General features: G+C 47.8%; 1 protein-coding gene across 1 annotated transcript; it reads left to right on the top strand.

Annotated features, from left to right (window-relative positions):
• The first annotated feature begins 618 nt into the window (after window positions 1-618).
• LOC119286372 lies at window positions 619-1672 on the top strand. Its single transcript, XM_037565747.1, has one exon. The coding sequence runs from the start codon at window positions 802-804 to the stop codon at window positions 1522-1524; it is 723 nt and encodes a 240-aa protein (XP_037421644.1). The 5' UTR covers window positions 619-801; the 3' UTR covers window positions 1525-1672.
• Window positions 1673-15004: the final 13332 nt, after the last annotated feature.

The raw sequence follows: 15004 nt of genomic DNA, 5'->3' as shown, positions 1-15004 counted from the left end.
GACCTCTCTCAAAGCTTCTAGGGTCCTTCATTTTCTAGCAAAAATTGTCAAAAATCGACATCGTATTTGGACCTTTCTAGATATGAATTTCTACGAAACCATAAACAAACAAAAAAGAAGTGACGTTGGGCACTAAATTAATAAATTAGTCCAAAAATAATATATAAATATATATAAATGTATAATATAATAAAAAGTTATAGATACGTTGGAGACGTATCAACCACCTCTAGCTTGCGACGGTGCCATTAGCTATGTTGTGTATTCTGTATTTGATTCTCTCAAGTATTCTGATACAAACACCTTAACTACCGCAGTAGAAAATTTGACCATGGCTTTGAGGGAAGCGGGGGCTGTTTGGATCAGAGCCAAGGGTTGCCCAGCCAAATTTTTGGCCTTGACCAACGTGTTGGCGCACATTTGGATCAGCTCCAAATATTTGGCTCGCCCCCAACTCATCTGCTCTCCCCGTTGATTCTGTAGCCAAAATGTTGACGAAACCGTGGCGGCTGAATTGTCCGCCAATTTTTTGGCGTGCCGATGGTTGGCAGGGCCACCACGGGCAGCAACCAAACGGCTCTGTGTTCAGACATAAGAAGGTATTCGTCCATAAATCTAAGGCATACTTTCATTGGCAGGTCCGCGTTGGAGATGCCCTTGGGATCGTACTTTCGTTGTCAAAGCCACACAAGAGATAAGGCGAGCCTGTGCCCACGAAAATTCACCTGTGTCGAGTAGTTCGATCTTCGGCTCATTCTCCTCCATTCATTCCCACCATCGCTCGAGTGAGCGATCAGTGGCATGGCGTTCATGGCGAGCGGCAGGGTGGCGATCGCTCAGACCAGAGCAAGGTTCGTCACTCCCCGCAGCCTCTTCAACTGGGGCAGAGGCGCAAAAGAAGCCGAGACGCCGCCGCCGCAGTTCCAGTACCACGGCGTGGAGCCGCCGTTCCCCATGTCGCTCGTGGCCAACACGCACCTCAGAGGACGCGAGCTCAGCTGCTGTTACAGGGCCACCGTTGACGGCTTCAGCGCGACGGACTTCCACCGGCGGTGCGACTTCAAGGGCCCCTGCGTCGTCGTCGGCTACACGGCGGGGGGCTCCTTCAGGTTCGGCGGGTTCAGCCCGGAGGGGTACCGCAGCACGGACGACTACTACGACACGCTCGACGCCTTCCTCTTCTACTGGCCGCCGGCAGCGCCGGAGGACACCGCCGCTGCCGTTCCGGTGGTGCTGCCCAAGGTGGGCGGGAGCGGCGCTGCGCTGTTCGACTACTCGCGGGGCGGGCCGCAGTTCGGCGCCGACGGGCTGCTCATCGGCCTGCCGCTCACCGCCGTGATGGGGGTGTTCACGGGGCCCGACGCCAGCGTCGGCGTCGGCGACCTCCGGCGCGCGCGGTCACGGCTCGGGCTGTCCTACGCGAAGAGGGAGGACGGCAAGGAGAGCCTGTTCGGCGACGAGTCCAAGGTCGAACTCGACGAGGTGCTGGTCTTCTGTAGCCCACAGATTGCCAGCATGTACTAGCTCAGTTTGCTTAGAGTTATGGGTGGATTATTAAGCTAACCAGTAAAAGAGGATGCTCTCTTTGTCCCGTTCTTCCAAATGTTAATGGGAATCCTAAAAGGCATGTAAATTCGTCATTGTTTCCATTCATTCAAGTGGTTTAGGCTGATGGAGTAAGGGCATGTATTTTTTAGAGAAAAGGTATCAGCCCGACTTTATAAATAAAGCCTTCAGGCAGGTTTCGCCGCAACCAAACAACACCAAACAAAACAAATAATGGGCCACAACCATAAGGATTAAGACAGAACAGAGATACATGGCACCCAGGCCAAAATGATGGCACGCAGGTCGAAACTATGAAGGAAGGAAGGAAGCCGAACCAGGCTACCCTCATAAGCCAAAAGGGACCTCCCTCGACAACTAGCCACCTGGCTCTTGCTGCGAGATAGAAGAAGTTGTAGCCCGAATTTGGGCACATAGGAGGTCGAAAGCATCGCAGTCGTCAGACTTAGTCAATGATCTCCACTACTGCAGAAACAGGCAAGTTTTAAATAAGCAATCAACAGGCTTGGCAGGAAAAATATGCTCGATAGTAAATTTGTTTCTAGCCGTCGATAGGGCCCAACAAACCTCAGCCAATCCGAGCCAAAACATACATTTGGTGACCCCGGCTAGGCCATTAGCTAAAATTCTAAGCTCAGAGAAAGAGGAGGGGTTCTAGGAGACCCGAAGCCACGACTTGGTACAACACCAGACCAACTTGACCAAGACACAGTGGAAAATGATATGATTTGTGTCCTCCAAGTCTCCGCACAACGCACATCTGTCTGAGCCCGGGCCATTACATTTACGAATTTGGTCCGCCGCAGGCAGGTGGCCCTTGAAGGCTTGCCACAAGAAAATCTTAATCTTGGGAGGAATCCGAGCACGCCAGATAGGTCTAAACTTAGTAGTGGGGGTACCACAAATTAACATAGCATACAAAGACTTAACAAAAAAACGACCAGACGCAGAGTGGGACACACAACCGAGTCCTCACTCTCCGAGAGCACGGGGATGTAGGCAACAAGTCGCTGTCAATCATCAAACTCTTCAGGAGACAAAGAGCATCGAAAAGCCAAGTCCCAGTAATTATCGGAGAGCTTAGAGATAGAGATCACCGGGTCCGAGCAGTAAGAAAAAAGCGTAGGAAAAGCCACAGCAAGGGTAGTCTCTCCACACCACCAGCCAAGCCAAAAATGAGTAGACTTGCCATTGCCAACCACAAATTTAACACAGTCTTTAAAAAGAGCTTGGACTTTGACAAGATCTTTTCAAAACTGGGAACCGCCTAGGGAAGAGGCAGACATAGGGCTAGAATTAGGGAAGTACTTAGCTTTAAGGATGGAGAACCACAAAGAACCCACCCCAATCATCATGATTTTGCACCACCATTTAATAATAAGACATTTGTTCATAACCGCAGTGTTTAAAATGCCCAACCCTGCAAGGTTTTTGGGCCTACAGATGGATTTCCATTTGACCATCCTATGCTTGCATTCATTGTCCGCTGCATTCCAATAAAAAGCACCCCTCTGCTTATCAAACCCTCCATGGATAGCGCCCGGGAGGAGATAAAAACCCATGATAAACATCGGAAGGGAAGACAAGCAAGCGTTAATGAGACACACCTTTCCAGCATTAGTGTTATATCTGCCCCTTCAAGGCATGACCCTATTTCCCACCTTGGAAACTACAGGGGCGAAGTCCTTAGCACACAATTTAGCCGGAGAAATAGGAAGGACCAAATATTTGAAGGGAAACGAGCGCAAGGAGAAATTCAGAAGCTGGGAGATCCACAAGGCCTTCGCCTCCGACACACCAGAAACAATAACATCACTCTTGGAAAAGTTGATCTTGAGCCCAGATGATGCTTCAAAACAGAGCAAAAGGAACTTAAGATGAACAAGGCAAGCATCGTTCAGCCCAACCATAATGATTGTGTCGTCCGTGTATTGGAGATGAGTAACACCCTTGGGGATAAGGTGGCAGATGACATGGGAAATGTGTCCGGCCGAGGCCGCCCTAGATAAGATACGAGATAAGGCATCTGCAAGAAAATTGAACAAGAGAGGGGAAACCGGATCCCCTTGCCTCAGCCCCCTACCATTGGCGAAGAATTTGCTAACCTGGCCGTTAACCGAGATCTCAGTGTGGCCACCAGAAACCAGCTGTTTGATCCTATGCACGTAAGCACCATCAAAGCCCTTGGCTAGCAGGACCTAACATAGGAAAGCCCAGCTCATCGAGTCATATGCTTTTTCAAAATCAAGTTTTAGAATACCAACCTTAGCATTACGCACCCTAAGGTCATGAACAATTTCATGCAGGCATAAGATACCATCCAAGATGAACCTCCCTTAGACAAAAGCTGATTGGGAAGGGCTAAGAGCCATGTGAGCGATAAGAGATAGGCGAGTTGCAAAGCCCTTAGCAGGGAACTTCGCAAAGTTGCTAATGACTACGATAGGTCTAAATTGCGATATAAGGCCAGCCCCCTTGACTTTAGGGATAAGAGAAATCATAGCATAACTCAACCGCGAGATAACCACTATCCCCAAACAGAAACCCTGTATAACATTGCAAACCAGGGAGCGCAGCTTAGGCCAAAAATTCCTGAAAAGAGGAATGGAGAAGCCGTCCGGGCCCAAAGCCGAATTAGAGTTGGCAGAACGCATGACCTAAAAAATCTCCTCGGATAAAGGGATAAGGAGTGAATCGTTCTCATCTCTAGTGATCCTCCCAGATTGATCCCACAAAGAAGGTGAGATCCAGAAGCCAGACGCAGTCTTGGAAGAAAGAAGGGAAGAAAAGAACTCCACTACGTGCGAAAGGATAAGGACCTGATCCGAAACTCTAACACCGTTGGCCAGGAGGCTATCGATCAAGCACCATCTCCTTCTGACGCTGGGAATAGGAAAGAAGTATGCGGTAGGAGAATCGCCCTTAAGGGTCCAATTCAAGGTGCCCCTTTGACGCCAATAAATCTCAGCCTGACGATGCAACTACATCAAGGCCTCCTCCAGGCCATACCTAGTCTACCACTCCAAATCAGAAAGTCTGGCCCATCAGCCACCGTGTCCAAGGCAGTGATTTGATCCACCAAGTCAGTTTTTTCCCTATGTGCCTCGGCCGCCCTGTTAGGAGCCTAGCCGCGAAGGAATTTTTGGAGAGAATAAGAGCAGTGGTGCCAATCATCGTGGTCCCAAAGGAATGTCTGTCCGACGGCAACAACGAGGTAATCTTATCGGAAATCAGGTCACAGAAGCCATCGACCAAGAACCATGAAGCATCAAACTAGAATCGAGAGGAAACTAAAGGACTCGCGTCTAAAATAAGAGGGGAATGGTCCGACCCAATGATCACTCTGCCCTTTAGCATTGCTCGACGAAACAGGGAGTCCCAACCCGAGCAGATAAACACACAATCCAGGACCGAATGAACCAGATTAATCTGATGGTTAGTCCAGGTGAAATGGGCTCCCACCCGAGGGAGTTCGCGGAGGGCACAATCTTGGATGAACCCATTAAACGCCTCAGCAAGGGGCCATGAGAAGTTACTACTGCTTTTGTCCGCAGGGGACTGTAACAAATTAAAATCGCCACCAACCAGGATGGGGAGGGTGCAGGACTTGATCTTGTTCGAGATCTCATCAAGAAAGAGCACAGAAAGAGAATGGTTAGTGGGCCCATAGACCACTATAATTTCCCAGAGAGCATTAAGTTGACGGTGATAAACAACTGAACTAGCCCAGAAAACACCATGATCAAAAGAAACAAAATCAAGCACATCACACTTAGTACCAATGAGGATACCACCCGAATGACCAGAAGAAGGTAAAAAATTCTAGTCAAATCTATCAATACCTGCAACCGCGGAGAGATCATTAGTGGAGAAGGATTCTTTGAAGGTTTCAACCAAACCAACTATATTAACATTGTCACCTCTAACAACATCCCTTAACTGATCCCGACGCCCCCTAGCATCGAAACCTCTAGTGTTCCATGACAAGGCTCTCATCTAGCAGATAGATTTTTAATGCGGAGGCTCGACCTGCACGGCACAACACAGGATTTGGCACGCTTGGAAGGGACCCGTTTGATAGTAACTGAACGACCCTGGCCCCTACCAGGATCGTCCACTGATTCCCCCGCATCCGCAAGGACATCAGCACACGCAGATGCAGCCTCTTTGGCCTTGGCAATGGCTGCTTGAACAACCTCATTAGCACGAACAAGAGCCATAATAGAAGATAGAGACCCAAACCCCGAGTCAATAGTAACCCCAACATTCGATAGAACATGCAATAAGTGCTCATCCAGAAACGAAGGAAGAACCAACCGAACTAGAGAAGGAGGAGTAGGGTTAGGTGGCGGGGTGGCGGGTTGGTACCTGTGCGAGGGAGATCCTTAGCCGTTGCACGCCACTCTATGCACGCAGCCACCAGCTCACCGTTGTCCTTGACCCGACGACCCTTGCGAGCTATGGAGGTCGGGTACAGGTTTGACGGGGTGCGGGCAATAGGAGTGGGCATGGCATAGCAGCACCCGAAGCAGAACCAGACACCGCGCGCAGGTCCTTGTCCAGCCGATGATACAACCCCGCGACCGACTGCTTGGAGCCCGACGACGCCCTGCTCTTCGTGGAGAACTTCTTGACTATGGACTTCTTCTTGCTCACACGGGCCACCGCATCACCGGGAGAAAGGGGAGGTGGGAGATCCTCAATGCCAGAAGTGAAAGGTGAGACATGGCAGGCCGGCAAGTTAGAGCATATGCCAGAAACAGGAGTACCAACAGCACCATTGGCCCCTGGAGCAACCAGAGCCGGGCCCTCCCCTCCCACCGGCTGGGCGCTGGCCGCCCCTTTTGGAGCACCATCCTGTGGGTGTTGTCCTTAAACAACTCACGCACCTCCCGTTCCATGCCCTCCCATTCCGAGCGGGTGAAGGGGGCGTCAGGGCCTCCACTATGATTCACATCATTAGAATCGCCATTGCCACATGGGCCACAAGAAGAAGGTCTGGGGGCGGAGTAGGAGGTGGAGCATGTTGGGCCTTCGCCCCTTCGACCCGGAAACATAGACGGTACCCAGCAGAGGAGGGGAAGACGTCAACCACACCATGAACACAAAGAGGGTCAATGCACCGAATTTTGATACGCACAGGGCCAAGCTTTTCCAAGGATTCAAGATCCACTTCAATGGGTTTTCCAACCAGGACGCCAAACGACATGAGGAAGGGAGTGGACCGAAGACCAGATGGGACGCCAAACGCCATGAGTAAGGGCATGTACTAAGTGTTGCCAAGACCTACTGCTCCATTCTGGATGCCAGCATGGTACTAAGGCTTATTTGTTTTCGATTCCGGTACCAGATTTAGCTTTGCTAGTGAAGCTGAATCTGAAATTGAAATCTGAAACAAACAGCTATTTGAAATCAGCTTTGCTAGTGAAGCTAAATCTGGACTTGGGCCATTTTTAGTGCAATTTTCTGTAGCACCTCAAAGTGTACTTCGGTGGCGAAGCTGATTCGCAGAATCATCTTTTCCAGTGAAGCGAATCCACATGTGATTAAAATCTGAGCAAAGCGAATCCACATGTGATTAAAGTGGGTGCCTCGCAGGAGTTAGAGTCTCTTTTGGAAGAGACTAATTCTTCAAGGTGAGAGATTATGGTCCAATGAGAAAATGAGAGGGAGCAGTCGGGTGGAGGGGGAAGGAGAAGAGGGAGAAGCATGATTTGCAGAAAAACAATGTTGAGATGGGTCCCCTAGGGTGCAGCCTCCGTTGGCCAGGAAAATTCACATGCGGTGGTTTCATTACTTTTTTCATAGTTGGAGAGCTGAGGCGGAGAAGTATCGGGTGCTACCGGGTACTGGCTCTTAGGTGATGCCGAGGTATGAGGCCTGTTGGATCTCATATCCAACAGCTCCTACGAGCTCTTAAACATTTTGCAAAAAATGACATCTGAGAGTATCAAAATTATGCGCAAGTACAACATCTTATCAGATGTTCTTGCTTCAGAAGCCCGTGTCATGGTATCACCTAAGGGCTGGTAGCACCTGATATTCCCTTAGCTGAGGCGCTAGCGAGGTGATGCCTCCATAGACCATGCCGTAACGAACTCTGCTGGGCCGTCTGTGTTTTCATTCTGAACAGAAGTACTCCCTCTGTACACAAATATAAGATGTTTCATATGACTATTTTAATGTGTTAAAATGTCCTACATTTTGTTTGTAGAGGAATTATATGATAGTCTCATGTAAATAGATGAATGACGATGAATACATACGGTTGGATAAAAGAATGAGCTGGTCACTTTCATTGTTCGAATTCATCTTCCGGCAAGAAAGGGACAGACCAGCAGACCGAGAGGTGTAAGCAACAACTGCCCATGTCCGGCCATGCGGAATGGAAAACAAATCTCAGTTAAACACAGGGTTTAGGGTTTTGCATGGGTGGTTGACATCTAGCCTCACGTCTCAATATATAGATGATCACAATACAGTTACATATGTATACAAATACATGTACAGGTACAATATACTAGACCCTATATTTTACATGCCCCATCAATCTGAACTACATACAAGATTCAGATTGGTTCTGAAGCGGTTTAGCATTTGTCTAGTAGCGGGTTTAGTAAATTCATCCGCTAACTGATCATCTGTAGAAATCAACCTAACTTCCAATTCACAAGCAGCTACTCATTCTCTCACAAAATGGAAATCAATCTCAATGTGTTTAGTCCGAGCATGAAACACTGGATTCGTCGTCAGGTAGGTTGCCCCTAAGTTATCACACCACAATATAGGTGTATGTTGTCGTGGGAATCCAAGTTCTGTGAGAACTGAGTCTATCCAAATGGCTTCAGCCGCGTCATTGGCCAATGCATTATACTCTGCCTCAGTGATTGACCTCGAGACTGTGGGTTGCTTCTTTGAGCTCCAAGATACAAGATTGGGTCCAACAAAGAGAGCAAATCCACCAGTGGAGCACCTATCATCAACACAGCCTGCCCAGTCTACATCGGTGAATATACTCACTCCAGTAAATCTGGACTTACGAATCCGTAGTCCCATGTCTATCGTACCTTTGACGTATCTCGAAATACGCTTAACAGCTTCCCAATGATCCTCCGTAGGCTGAGACAAGAACTGGCACCCTTTGTTCACCGCAAAGGAGATATCAGGACGAGTGAGGGTCAAATACTGAAGTGCTCCAACCACACTGCGGTACCGGAAGGAGTCATCAGTACCCAGTAGTGCACCGCTATGACGTGAGAGACTCTCGGATGTAACAAGCGGAGTGGAAGTGGCCTTGCAGTTCTCCATGTTGACGCGATGAAGAAGATCCAACGCATACTTTTTCTACGCCAAGGTCATGCCCCCTGAATGAAGGGCGCTTCCAAACCAAGGAAGTACTCCAGGCGACCCAAATCTTTGATGGGAAAGCTAGCAGACAATGACTACACAAGATGATCCACCACGGTGGGGGTAGCGCCAGCAATCACAATATCATCGATGTACACCAGCATGTATATCTGAATAGTACCCTGGGAGAAGATGAACAGAGACGCATTTGATCTGGAGGTAGCAAACCCGAGCTGCGAAAGGCGCTGACTCAAGCGAGCATACCAAGCACGGGGCAACTGTTTGAGACCATAGATAGACCTCTGAAGTTTGCAGACATGAGAGGGATAAGTGGCGTCCTCAAACCCGGGTGGTTGCTGCATATACACATCTTCGGCCAAGAACCCGTGTAAGAAGGCATTGCTCACATCAATCCATCGGAGGCTCCAACCACGAGATACAGCAAGAGACAGAACCAAGCAAACCATAGCAGGCTTCACCACCTGACTAAAAGTATCTCCATAGTCAAACCCGTGTCGTTGAGTGAAACCGTGAGCAACAAGATGGGCTTTGTGCTTATCAACAGACCCATCCGGACGATGCTTGGTTTTGAAAATCCACTTGCAGCCCACAATATTGACACCAGGTGGCCGAGGCACCAACACCCAGGTATTAGTGTGACGGAGAGCAGCAAACTCCTCAGACATGGCAGCGCGCCAGGCAGGTTCTCCCAAGGCATCATGGCGGGAAACCGGTGCGCCGAAGAAGGCACGGCGACGAGATGAAGGAAATATGCCCTAGAGGCAATAATAAAGTTGTTATTTATATTTCCTTATATCATGATAAATGTTTATTATTCATGCTAGAATTGTATTAACCAGAAACTTAGTACATGCGTGAATACATAGACAAACAGAGTGTCACTAGTATGCCTCTACTTGACTAGCTCGTTAATCAAAGATGGTTAAGTTTCCTAGCCATGGACAAAGAGTTGTAATTTGATGAACGGGATCACATCATTAGAGAATGATGTGATTGACTTGACCCATCTGTTAGCTTAGCACGATGATCGTTTAGTTTACTGCTATTGCTTTCTCCATAACTTATACATGTTCCTATAACTATGAGATTATGCAACTCCCGAATACTGAAGGAACACTTAGTGTGCTATCAACCGTCACAACATAACTGGGTGACTATAAAGATGCTCTACAGGTGTCTCCGATGGTGTTTGTTGAGTTGGCATAGATCAAGATTAGGATTTGTCACTCCGTGTATCGGAGAGGTATCTCTGGGCCCTCTCGGTAATGCACATCACTATAAGCCTTGCAAGCAATGTGACTAATGAGTTAGTTATGGGATGTTGCATTACAGAACGAGTAAAGAGACTTGTCGGTAACGAGATTGAACTAGGTATTGAGATACTGACGATCGAATCTCGGGCAAGTAACATCCCGATGACAAAGGGAACAACGTATGTTGTTATGCGGTTTGACCGATAAAGATCTTCGTAGAATATGTATAGAAACCAATATGAGAATCTAGGTTCCGCTATTGGTTATTGACCGGAGATGAGTCTCGGTCATGTCTACATAGTTCTCGAACTCGTAGGGTCCGCATGCTTAACCTTCTGTGACGATCGGTATTATGAGTTTATGTGTTTTCATGTACCGAAGGTTGTTCGGAGTCCCGGATGTGATCATGGACATGACGTGGAGTCTCAAAATGGTCGAGACATAAAGATTGATATATTGGGCGGCTATATTCAGACACCGGAAGTGTTCCGGAGGTTTCGGATAAAACTGGAGTGCCGGAGGGTTACCGGAACCCCCCCCCCCCCGAGGAACTAATGGGCCTAGATGGTGTTGGGGAACGTAGTAATTTCAAAAAAATTCCTACGCACACGCAAGATCATAGTGATACATAGCAACGAGAGGGGAGAGTGTGATCTACGTACCCTTGTAGATCGACAACGGAAGCGTTTGGTTGATGTAGTCGTACGTCTCCACGGCCCGACCGATCAAGCACCGAAACTACGACACCTCCGAGTTCTAGCACACGTTCAGCTCGATGACGATCCCCGGACTCCGATCCAGCAAAGTGTCGGGGAAGAGTTCCGTCAGCACGATGGCGTGGTGACGATCTTGATGTACTACCGTCGCAGGGCTTCGCCTAAGCACCGCTACAATATTATCGAGGACTATGGTGGAAGGGGGCACCGCACACGGCTAAGAATATGATCACGTGGATCAACTTGTGTGTCTAGGGGTGCCCTCTACCCCCGTATATAAAGGATCTAGGGGAGGAGGCCGGCCGGCCCTCTATGGCGCACCAAGGAGGAGTCCTCCTCCTAGTAGGAGTAGGACTCCTACTAGGAGGGGGAAAGAAGTGGGGAGGGAGAGGGAAAAGGGGGGGCGCCGCCCCCCTCTCCTCGTCCAATTCGGACCAGGGGGGAGGATGCGTGCAGCCCACCTCTGGCAGCCCCTCTCTCTCTCCACTAAGGCCCATATGGCCCATTACTTCTCCCGGGGGGGTTCCGGTAACCCTCCGGCTCTCCGGTTTTCTCCGAAATCACCTGGAACACTTCCGGTGTCCGAATATAGCCGTCCAATATATCAATCTTTATGTCTCGACCATTTCGAGACTCCTCATCATGTCCGTGATCACATCCGGGACTCCGAACTAACTTTGGTACATCAAAACTCATAAACTCATAATATAACTGTCATCGAAACCTTAAGCGTGCGGACCCTACGGGTTCGAGAACAATGTAGACATGACTGAGACACGTCTCCGGTCAATAACCAATAGCGGAACCTGGATGCTCATATTGGCTCCTACATATTCTACGAAGATCTTTATCGGTCAGACCGCATAACAACATACGTCGTTCCCTTTGTCATCGGTATGTTACTTGCCCGAGATTCGATCGTCGGTATCTCAATACCTAGTTTCAATCTCGTTACCGGCAAGTCTCTTTACTCATTTTGTAATACATCATCCCGCAACTAACTCATTAGTTGCAATGCTTGCAAGGTTTAAGTGATGTGCATTACCGAGAGGGCCTAGAGATACCTCTCCGACAATCGGAGTGACAAATCCTAATCTCAAAATACGCCAACCCAACATGTACCTTTGGAGACACCTGTAGATCTCCTTTATAATCACCCAGTTACGTTGTGACGTTTGGTAGCACACAAAGTGTTCCTCTGGCAAATGGGAGTTGCATAATCTCATAGAACATGTATAAGTCATGAAGAAAGCAATAGCAACATACTAAACGATTGGGTGCTAAGCTAATGGAATGGGTCATGTCAATCAGATCATTCACCTAATGATGTGATCTCGTTAATCAAATAACAACTCCTTGTTCATGGTTAGGAAACATAACCATCTTTGATTAATGAGCTAGTCAAGTAGAGGCATACTAGTGACACTCTGTTTGTCTATATATTCACACATGTATTATGTTTCCGGTTAATACAATTCTAGCATGAATAATAAACATTTATCATGATATAAGGAAATAAATAATAACTTTATTATTGCCTCTAGGGCATATTTCCTTCAGATGGGCCTGAGTGGAGAGAGAGAGAGAGGGGCTGCCAGGGCAGGCCGCGCCCCCCTCCCCCTTGAGTCCGAATTGGGCTAGGAAGGGGGGCAGCGCCCCCCTTTTCCTTTCCCTCTCCCACTCCTTCCTTCCCCCTCCTAGTAGGACTACGAAAGGATGAATCCTACTCCTACTAGGAGGAGGATTCCTCCTCTCCTTGGGTGCCCCAAGGGTCGCCTGGCCTCCCCCTTGCTCCTTTATATACGGGGGCAGGGGCACCCTATTAGACACAAGTTGACATTGTTTAGCCGTGTGCAGTGCCCCCCTCCACCATAATCCACCTCGGTCATATCGCTGCAGTGCTTAGGCGAAGCCCTGCACCGGTAGCTTCATCATCACCGTCTCCACGCTGTCATGCTGACAAAACTCTCCCTCGACACTCAGCTGGATCTAGAGTTCGCGGGACGTCACCGAGCTGAACGTGTGCAGATCGCGGAGGTGCCGTACCTTCGGTGCTAGGATCGGTTGGATTACTACATCAACCGCGTTGTCATAACGCTTCTGCTTATGGTCTACGAGGGTACATAGACAACACTCTTCCCCTCTCGTTGCTATGCATCACCTAGATGGATCTTGCGTGTGCATAGGAATTTTTTTGAAATTATTGCGTTCCCCAAGAGTGGCATCCAAGCCAGGTCTATGCATAGATGTTATATGCACGAGTAGAACACAAAGGAGTTGTGGGTGTGGGTATATATATATTGCTTGCCGTCACTAGTTGATTCTTGATTCAGCGGTATTGTTGGATGAAGCAGCTCAGACCGACATTACGCGTACGCTTACGCGAGACTGGTTCTACCGACGTGCTTCACACACAGGTGGCTGGTGGGTGTCAGTTTCTCCAACTTTAGTTGAATCGGATTCAAGGAACATGGTTCTTTCTGAAGATCAAAAATCAATCACTATACCACGTTGTGGTTTTTGATGCGTAGGTAAGAACAGTTCTTGCTTAGCCCGTAGCAGCCACGTAAAACTTGCAACAACAAAGTAGAGGACGTCTAACTTGTTTTTGCAGGGCATGTTGTGACGTGATATGGTCAAGGCATGATGCTAAATTTTATTGTATGATATGATCATGTTTTGTAACAGAGTTATCGGCAACTGGCAGGAGCCTTATGGTTGTCGCTTTATTGTATGAAATACAACCGCCATGTGATTGCTTTACTTTATCACTAAGCGGTAGCGATAGTCGTAGAAGCAATAGTTGGCGAGACGACAACAATGCTTCGATGGAGATCAAGGTGTCAAGCCGGTGACGATAGTGATCATGACGGTGCTTTGGAGATGGAGATCAAAAGCACAAGATGATGATGGCCATATCATATCATTTATATTGATTGCATGTGGTGTTTATCCTTCATGCATCTTATATTGCTTAGTTCGGCGGTAGCATTATAAGATGACATCTCACTAAATTTCAAGGTATAAGTGTTCTCCCTAAGTATGCACCGTTGCTACAGTTCGTCGTGCCGAGACACCACGTGATGATCGGGTGTGATAAGCTCTATGTTCACATACAACGGGTGCAAGCCAGTTTTGCACACACAGAATACTCAGGTCAAACTTGACAAGCCTAGCATATGTAGATATGGCCTCAGAACACTGAGACCGAAAGGTCGAGCGTGAATCATATAGTAGATATGATCAACATAGTGATGTTCACCATTGAAAACTACTCCATCTCACGTGATGATCGGACATGGTTTAGTTGATATGGATCACGTGATCACTTAGATGATTAGAGGGATGTCTATCTAAGTGGGAGTTCTTAAGTAATTTGATTAATTGAACTTTAATTTATCATGAACTTAGTACCTGATAGTATTTTGCATGTCTATGTTGTTGTAGATAGATGGCCTGTGTTGTTGTTCCGTTGAATTTTAATGCATTCCTAGAGAAAGCTAAGTTGAAAGATTATGGTAGCAACTACACGGACTGGGTCCATAACTTGAGCATTATCCTCATTGCTGCACAGAAGAATTACACCCTGGAAGCACCGCTAGGTGACAAACCCGCTGCAGGAGCAACGCCAGATGTTATGAACACCTAGCAGAGCAAAGCTGATGGCTACTCGATAGTTCAATGTGCCATGCTTTACGGCTTAGAACCGGGACTTCAACGACGTTTTGAACATCATGGAGCATATGAAATGTTCCAGGAGTTAAAGTTAATATTTCAAGCAAATTCCCAGATTGAGAGATATGAAGTCTCCAATAAGTTCTATAGCTACAAAATGGAGGAGAATAGTTCTGTCAGTGAACATATACTCAGAATGTCTGGGTACCACAACCAGTTGACTCAACTGGGAGTTAATCTTCCTGATGATAGTGTCATTGACAAAGTTCTTCAATCACTACCACCAAGCTACAAGAGCTTCATGATGAACTATAATATGCAAGGGATGGATAAGACGATTCCCGAGCTCTTCGCAATGCTAAAGACTGTGGAGGTAGAAATCAAGAAGGAGCATCAAGTGTTGATGGTCAACAAGACCACCAGTTT

The sequence above is a fragment of the Triticum dicoccoides genome, chromosome 4A (genome assembly GCF_002162155.2).
Source record: "Triticum dicoccoides isolate Atlit2015 ecotype Zavitan chromosome 4A, WEW_v2.0, whole genome shotgun sequence".
Lineage (NCBI taxonomy): Eukaryota > Viridiplantae > Streptophyta > Magnoliopsida > Poales > Poaceae > Triticum > Triticum dicoccoides.
The sequence above is the reverse complement of the archived record's forward strand: the minus strand, read 5'-3'. Positions and strand labels throughout refer to the sequence as shown.